Here is a 9,365-nt window from a genome sequence, read left to right as displayed (position 1 = left end):
TGTACAAAACAATACTTAATAAACATTTAACAAAGCAAACGTTACGTTTATGATCTACTCATTGTAGCAAATATGAAAAAAAATATCACTTGAATATTAGTGTTCTACCAGCTTTTCTACACATTTCGGCGAGTACACCGAGAGATGCATAAATACTGATACTCTTGGTAGCGAATAACTCAGAATCGAAATCACAAATTCCTTTAAAATTTATTGATATGATTAATTTAAGAGTTTGGAACAAACATGGTATTTATCAGGTACCATTTTAATGGTGACGGTTATAAGAGACGAAGCAACCTTTTCACTGTGATAATTTGCTTGAATACACAGTAGCGTAACCTATGTCTATTCATAGGTATGAACATAACAAATAAACTTATATATCAGTGTACACTCACAGGTAAAAATAGAAAATTGACCAACTTGTTTACCTAGGTGAATGAGCACGGCGTCTGCTTGGGATAGCTTGTTTCTAGCATAATGACAAACACTTTATTCCTTATATGGCACAAATTCTGGGTATTTCAAACCTTTTCAACACTGATTCTATGAAAAAGGGGTGAGTAACAACTGCAGATGTTGTGTATAAATACTTCTATCTGTTATCTCGGGTATTCATATTTGAAGAAAAGTCCAGACGAAGGCAAATAAATCAAGAAAGAAAACGTACCTCTGCTATTATAAATTAAATAGGTAAGTAAAAAATTTCTGATAATTTTCCCTCACGGAAGTTGGAGATGATTCTTATTAATAACCAGTCATTAGCAAAGCTTGTCATTGTATATTAGGTATATTCATATATGTACACAAACTTAACATGGTATTATTGTCGAAGGTTGGCATTCTATTATTTTCATGCTAATTACTATGCTCCAACTCTGGTTGTTATTGTTAATATCATTCTAATTATAATTAAGTAAATGTCAACGTCTAATTGATATGCAGTAAGTACGAACATGTAGCTATTATATGATTTTTAAATAAGATGATAGGATGAACAAGCATAACTTGGCATTTAATTTATGTGAATCATTCGTGATTTGTTTACTTTTTAATACGACCATGCATTTATAGATTGTAGCAATAATAAAATTATTTTTTTCTGTATTTCAGATTTTTGTTTCATACATATAAAGGAAGTGAATATGTCTTTCTACGAAGATGATATTACTGCTGTTGTCATTGACAATGGTTCGGGCATGTGTAAAGCGGGTTTTGCCGGAGACGATGCTCCACGTGCCGTTTTTCCTTCTATAACTGGTCGGCCAAGACATGACGTAAGGATTATAGTAGAATCTAATTTTTTTATCCTGTATATAAATATAATGTTTTAAATATTATATTTTTAATCCGGAACAACCTTGTTCACTCCTTATCGTCCTAATCTTATGACAAGAATTTATGAAGATTAAAATAGTGACAAGAAAAGGGGACTTTGAAAGAAAGTGCTGAGAGAAATATTTTCTCCTAAATGTAGATTTGTGTTATTATTCAATGAACTAAAATATTGCACAATACCTTTTTATATCTTACGGTCTCAAACAATTTTATGAACAGGAAAACATGCATATATTCATAAAGGGTCAGATAAATATGTGTAGACTGAGGCGAATGATTTGTTCTGTTTACTTGTATTCCATGTTTACTTGTATTCCATGTTTACTTGTATTCACTTTACATATACTATATATAATCCCTAAATTAAATATAGCAAAATGTAAAACTGATTTCATTCGGTCTTACAGGTTGTAATGCCAGGAATGGGATACAAGGACACTTACGTTGGAGACGAGGCCCAAAATAAGAGGGGAATCTTGTCGCTGAAATATCCAATTGAGCATGGGATCGTCACTAACTGGGACGATATGGAGAAAATCTGGCACCATACTTTCTATAATGAACTCAGGGTGGCTCCCGAGGAGCACCCCCTCATGTTAACAGAGGCTCCACTCAACCCAAAAGCCAACAGAGAAATGATGTCACAAGTCAGTTTTGTTTCACCGCCATTTTATACATCAAGAGTGTTTATTGCATGAATGCTATAGATATAATTCAGACATCATGAATGCTATAGACATAAATCAGACATCATGAATGTAAATTTAACCAATTCTGCTTATGTAGAAGAGAAGATGCGCAGATTTATTTTTGTTAATGACGTCATTATGATTTTATAAATTATGCGAGAAAATGCTGCATCAATGTCTAAGAGAGGGCGAGAATAGTATGATCATTTATTCGAGAAGAAAAACATCCAACATCCATCGAGAGATTTTCTTTTCTTATGAAATGCGATTTTCTTCTGTTCATTGGACAAATGTAGACATATAATTCTAATCATCAGTACCGAAATGCTACAAGTACAAAATATAAAAGTACGAATTTTCTTTATTAAACTCTTATTATTGCATTTGTCATCGGAACCTATCTTGAGAATATGAAACATATAACACAAAAGGCCATTCATTAGTTATATTTTTCTTTACTTTATCTATAGATCATGTTCGAGAAGTTTAACACGCCAGCATTCTATGTGGCCATCCAGGCAGTGTTATCTCTGTATGCTTCAGGCCGTACCACAGGAATCGTCTTTGACTCTGGAGACGGAGTATCTCACGTGGTTCCGATCTATGAAGGTGAGAAAAATTATCAGCTCTATGCAATTCAATCCTTATTTGAGATATTGACACTTCTAACTTGAAATGTATTTTACATCTATTGCAAACAGTCATAGAAACTGATATTATGCACTTCCTACGGCTCAGATATTAGCATTGTTTGGTCTTTGAGATAGAGAAAGGCTGAGAACCCGATGGAATCCACAGATCCTGGCTGTACTGGTACAGTGGATCAAAAACTCAGGCACTCAGTGGTGTTATCGATGATTATTGATCACATATGTATCGACACTAGTGTTAAAGTCTGTGCACAGCATTACGTGAATAATACATTCATTACAGTCTCCACAGGGATGAACTGTGTGTATGGGTCGATATATAGAAAACGTTATCATTCGTATGATTTTTATAATAAATTGATCTATAAATCCCATTAGGAGAGTATGATTTTCGGTCCATGATGGTCGGCTAGAGGTCACGATCTACGTTTAGAATCCATTTGGCGCGAAAACAAGCTACCATAATTATACTGTACTATATTAAAATAGCTTTGCAAAACGTACAGTTTACTGTACAATAGCACAAAATTGTCTGCCAAGGAGCAATTAACAACAGTAAAGGGAAGTAACCTTATTTTGTTTTTGAGAATTTATACACCGGAGTATTTGTCTTAAAAGCCAGTTCGAGTTAGGGACAGAAATTGTGAAAAAAATAATGACTGTGAATTATGACAAAGATCGAAACATGTGCTACAATAGAGCTCCAAACAATTGCTCAAAAGTGTCTTAAAATGTTATTCGAAAATTATATATATATAATTGTATTATAAAGCGGTTCCTGTGTGACATAGACAAATGATTCCACTATTTACGTAGACAGTGTGACCGTTAACTTCTGATATAAACTGATCCAGTTGGAATGTTCGTTATATAATGAGGTAGATGATGGAATTAATCGTTGTGTCCTCCGTACAGTTTTTATATTCACTCACGGCTCCAGTCCTGAGATTTTCGCGTTACTTATGATTATGTGTTAGTCAAAGTGTCGAGTGCGAGTAAATATTTCTTGTCATTGTTACCCACCATAATCTTTCACACTGCACGAATGAGCTAATTAGTGTTTCTTTGTCAAACAAATACACTTAAATGGGTATTTTCGTTGATGTGTGTGAATTAGTTGCATTATGTATTGTTGTGTTTATCTTTGCTCAGAAAAATCGATGAGTAAATCTTCGGGAAATGACACCTATTCAACAAAAGTTTGGGTTAACTACAGCCAATGATCAGTATGGGTAGCAAAGATGGTTGGAGTCATAACACGTTGTGATTTTATATATTTTTCGGTCTACTGAATTCTCACTAAGGACACATGAATTGACGAAAATAATAAAGCATTGTAAATAAAATACTAATGAAGAATTCCTATGGCTAATGTTTGGGATTTTGTTTAAAGAAAATATTTTATTTATTGTTCTAGGTTATGCCCTTCCTCACGCCATTGAAAGACTCAACCTCGCTGGTAGAGATTTGACAGTCTATCTTCAGCGTATTCTGCATGAAAGGGGATACAACTTCACTACATCTTGTAAGTTATAATTTCGACCAACAATTTACAAATGGCGTTCTTTAATGCCTTACTGGTTTTTATTAAAAGTTTTAAAAGGTTTCAAATTAGTTAGAAAATTTGGACTTGTTAGTGATCTGCAATGGAACCTTCAGAACCAAATGGAAAATTAGATAAGATTTGCTTCTTCTTCTGTGCTTTTTTCTTATTTCCACAAATTATTGCTTTAGACTCGCATTTCATGCAATTAACTCTTTTAAGTTAGCCTAGCATCTGGATAAGCGAACCTTTGTATCATTCTTCTTCTCTTTCATACAACTTTGTTTGTAATAATATTAATATGAATCATTTCAGCTGAACTGGAAATTGTCAGAGATATAAAAGAGAAGCTGTGTTACTGTGCCCTTGATTTTGAACAGGAAATGTCATCTACAGCATCAAATTCTGCAGTAGAAAACTCGTATGAACTTCCTGATGGTGGAATCATTACCATTGGTAACGAGCGCTTCCGGTGTCCCGAGGTCTTGTTTCAACCAGCTTTCATAGGTTATTATTTCCCTTTTGTTTATCACTCTGATTCATTCTTGTCTATGCTGTTAACTTTTTTTCAGTGTTTTTATCCTGCAATAGAGCATGGCCGTCTTGGTCATACATCTGGAAAGATAGCTTTAATTTAGCACATTCACGGTGGATTGAGAAAATCTATTTAATAAAACAGTTATATAGTGTCTCAACGACTCTTTAACTTTAGAGGTCCGGGACTCTATAAAATGTGTATGGTATGATTCATAAAAGATAGGTTTTAAACTAAAATTTCTTTTCAAAGAATTTTGATTCATTATGTTTCCAATACTCATTGAAAATGTATACATGTATACGTACTTTAATCTAGAAAACGTTAATGAGAACAAACAAATGCATGTACATACCGAAATGGTAACTTAGTTTTTTTTTTAAATTTGTTCAACGTTTCTATTAGTCGCATACATTTCAAACTGTTCTAAGAAATTTATAAAAAAATTGCAACCACTTCCAATTTTTATCTTAATTACAGTAATTAATTTCAAAATCAAAAACAGAAAGAATAAATGTGTTATTGACGTTTCCTTTTAGGAATGGAATCAAGTGGCATTCACGAACTTGTGCACAATTCTGTGATGAAATGTGATATTGACGTCCGAAGGGATCTCTACCAAAACATCGTACTGTCAGGAGGATCCACCATGTTTCCAGGTTAGTTCTATTTATTTGTGTCATATTTAAGGTGGCATAAGGCAGCCTCTCATGTAGGACTTGATTAAGTTTTGTTGCTGCTAACTAAAAAAAATTCACATGAGAAAAATAAAGATTTCAGGATTATTCCTTTCGTTATAATGAACACGGAGATCGAGTTTGCTTTTTGTTCAGAAAATTCAAGTAGCCACAAATTTACGAGGGTATTAATTATAATGATATCGTTTTAAAAGTAAATCTTAATACCGGCAAACCTATACTATTTGTTTTTATGAGTTAAATAAATGATGTCTACTAAATCCATGCTTAAGGTCAAATCTTGCTAGGCTTGTTTAAGATCGATCTCATAATGCAAGCTATTAAAACAAGCACAATTGTATAACTCACGTTTTATGAATTGACCAAATTTTCTGCTATGTGATTTGATAATATTTACTCTGCTCCCACGATTATAAAGCGAAAATACGTAATTTGAATCTTATACTTTTGTTTACATATATTCGTCTTCAACAAATTCTGATATAAATTATCGAGAACATTAGAAAAAGACGAGATGAACCTTAACACTGCTTAATTTCTAGGATATTTTTTCCTTTTCTCTTTTTCCTTTTTCATTCTATTAGCATAAATGAACATTCTTCCACATGGTGATGAGTTGAAATGGTGAATCCTTGATAAAATATTTTGCTGTATATTATTTCAAAGAAAACGTTGAAGTCGTAAATTTGAAATTGCCTTTATTCACTCGGTATCAAGTGATGTTAAGTAGATTTATCATTTTCTTTTAATTTTTATAGGTCTAAGTGACAGAATGCAGAAAGATATGACTGCTATTGTACCAAGCGGAATCAAAGTCAAAACTATTGCTCCACCTGAGCGGAAGTACTCTGTATGGATCGGCGGATCTATTCTAGCCTCGCTTTCGACTTTCTCACAGATGTGGATCTCAAAACAGGAGTATGACGAGAGTGGTCCTGGAATAGTTCACAGGAAATGCTTCTGAAATGAAACTATCGAATCTCAGACAAGGGGAATTCTCATATGTCTTCTCATTTCTGTTGGAAAAGTATTTCAGTGCCATGAATACATTCACATAAATACTATCATTACTCTTTACATCAATTTTTGCCTTTCGATGCTGGTCATTGTAAAGAGGGAAACGCAAAATAAAACTTGATAACCGTTTACAATCATATGATAAACCTATTTATTTATTTACAAACGTTGTTTGTGTGCGCGTGTTTATGAACAAATGTTCTGGTCAAATAATATAGACTTTTCTACGATCTTGTATCTCTTGATGTGTTGTGTGTATTTTTGTTTATGTTGTTATAGATGGCTATCTATTTGTTTGTTGTCTCACTTTTGGTACGTGGACTCAATATGAGATTTATGGTTGGCTAGTTGAAGTCGGGTGGTCAAGAACCGCGACACAGGTCACCTGAATAGGTATTATGTAATGTTGGATTAAGTAGTAAGGGTTGTCACGTGCAGTTATATTGTGGCATAACTTCGCATTAGACCCTTGGAGATGTATATTAGGAGAGAACTGAGCAAGTAATTCATTCCTATTTCGAATTCTGATTTCATTTGTTTTGTGCTAATATCAGTCTGCAGATGTGTTTAATGATGTTAATATATATAATGTGATAGGAGACCTTTGCTTGAATATTCATGTGAACTACAGTGCTCATTGGACTAAAATAGATTCTGGACCCATTGCGAATTTATTCAAGGGATTTCTGGAGAATACCATTGTGATCATTCAGGGATGTTGGCAAACCAGTACATTCAAGGAAATGGAATTCATTCGGAACATTCTATTTCTTTACACTTGTATGGAATGTTTTGAGATTGTTTTGGATTTAATTCATAAAACTGAAAGTTCCTCCTACATTTAAGTTTGCAACTTTGATAAATAAATTATTTGCTAAGTTTAAAGAAACTTGTTCTTTTCTTTCTTTACGTAACTTGTGATTCGTGATTCTGTTTTATTGCCATCTATGCTATAATGGTCAATATGTTTGTCATGTTGTGAATTTCCATGCCTACAATAAATAAATATTCCTTAGAAAAGTTACGTTTTTCTTATCTCATTGTAGTTTGATTTTCATTGTTTGGAAGCATTTCTGCGTGCTTTGATGTGTACGAGAGATATAACTTAAATTGCGTTACACTCTATATTTCTCTTGCTTTCATCCCGGTGTGTTCCGATGCCATCAAAACCCATATTCAGTCGAAACTTGAAGTCTTAAGCTGTTCCGCATGTATAATGTTCTGGTGTCACAACAAGGCAAACATTAATAATGTTACTTATGTGAAATTCTACTGAGAAATTTAAAAAAAAAATATTTACGACATTCTACATGTACGGAAACTTTCTACATGTTTCGTAGATTGTCAATCTTATTCATCAACTTAGTCCACTCTATGTACTAGTTTCGGGTAATAATTCGAACTGAAATTCTGATCGAAGTGCTCTTAAAATTGGAATGACGCCTATGCCATGCCAGATGGACTATATGCCTTCGTCTTAGCCAGGAAACTATGCACAGTCTAAACTACTCCTCTTACCACAGTTTCCATGGAATTAGACTATGTAGTAACCCCCACCCCACACAAAATGACGGCATCAGGAAATTGTAATAACGGTACTCGCGATTAGGTCAATATTATAAACCTTTAGGAGCCACATTTATTTTTTTTAAAGTAAAAAATACATTGGAGTGCCTGTATCACATACTAATTTCTTGATTATGCATTGATCAGAGCGTCAAACGATTTCCAACGATTGCAAATTGAATTTGGATGAATCCTAAACCGTAGCGGAATGACGCTATGCGTTTGTCTTACCTAGGAAACTGTGCATCTCAACTCTCCTTTTACCACAGTTGCCATGCCAACGCAATAAACAAGAAAATTAATAGATCAATAAATTCTAATTCCTTCACCTTCAATTGCTATAATTGTCTAAACCTTTCCGGGACACTATATTTTAAAAAGAGAAAAAAGACACTCGAGTCCCAAGATCAAATTCTAATCGAATTCGCATTGGGCGAAGCGGCAAATAATTCTAAACATTTTCAAATGATAAAATGATTAAAATAAAGTCACATTATAATATAGTAAACGGTGTTGAGAGAGGTGATTGTAATATGTAGCGAGTTTGACATTAAAGCAATAATGTTTGCTCACAATCTTTTTTGATATAAATGTTAGTTGTTGTACAAAATAACAGTCAAGATAATATAATTCTTGATTTATGAATTTCAAACCTGCAATGTTTTAGTAAAGATACAGATTTACAGATAACTTTTAATGATTATAACTTTTACTTCTACAGCAACATATTCATATGTCAGATGACAGTCTATGTATACAGGTTGTGGTAAACAGATTATTCATCCTGTTTTAAGTTCAGTCTGTTAAAACGTCGACTCCGGTATTCAAGTACAACTTGAGAGAAATAGATTATTTAAATGATTCATTGGACATACAAAGGGTTCTTTTATATTTTGGAGTTAAACACTACTCTGGTATAGTTGTGAATTCATTCACTGACATTCTGGATGGTACCATTGTAATACATCTAGACTATTGGTACATCGGTACATTCAAGATTATTGGTAGATCACCACTTTACAGATTATTGGTAGATTACCACATTCAATAGTGGATTTCATTCGGAACATTATTTTAAAAAATTGCACATGTGATAGAACATTTAGGATCATTTGGGGTTTAATTTACAATACAATAAGTTCTTATCAATATTTCTTCAGACCGCTCCGGTGGCCTAGTTGTTACAGTGTCCACTTCGGGTGCGGGAGGGGTTGGTTCGAATCCCGGAGTCACAACAAAGACTTATAAAAAATGGTTCTAACAGCTGCCTCGCTTGGCGCTCATCATTAAGAGGTTAGTCTTATGACTGGTAGACCTAGTGTCAGG

At 33.6% G+C, this 9,365-nt stretch overlaps 1 protein-coding gene across 1 annotated transcript; it reads left to right on the top strand.

Annotated features, from left to right (window-relative positions):
* Positions 1–577: 577 nt before the first annotated feature.
* Positions 578–7,471, top strand: LOC149804239 (actin-5). The gene is made up of 8 exons (XM_089938035.1): positions 578–696; positions 1,117–1,280; positions 1,749–1,988; positions 2,501–2,639; positions 4,098–4,205; positions 4,539–4,730; positions 5,298–5,417; positions 6,215–7,471. Exons 2-8 carry the CDS (start codon positions 1,149–1,151, stop codon positions 6,418–6,420), a joined length of 1,137 nt encoding a protein of 378 aa, XP_089794161.1. The 5' UTR covers positions 578–696; positions 1,117–1,148; the 3' UTR covers positions 6,421–7,471.
* The last annotated feature ends 1,894 nt before the right edge of the window (positions 7,472–9,365 follow it).

Source organism: Sinohyriopsis cumingii, chromosome 2 (assembly GCF_028554795.1).
Source record: "Sinohyriopsis cumingii isolate HCF-2022 chromosome 2, ASM2855479v2, whole genome shotgun sequence".
NCBI classification, from domain to species: Eukaryota; Metazoa; Mollusca; class Bivalvia; order Unionida; family Unionidae; genus Sinohyriopsis; species Sinohyriopsis cumingii.
The sequence above is the reverse complement of the archived record's forward strand: the minus strand, read 5'-3'. Positions and strand labels throughout refer to the sequence as shown.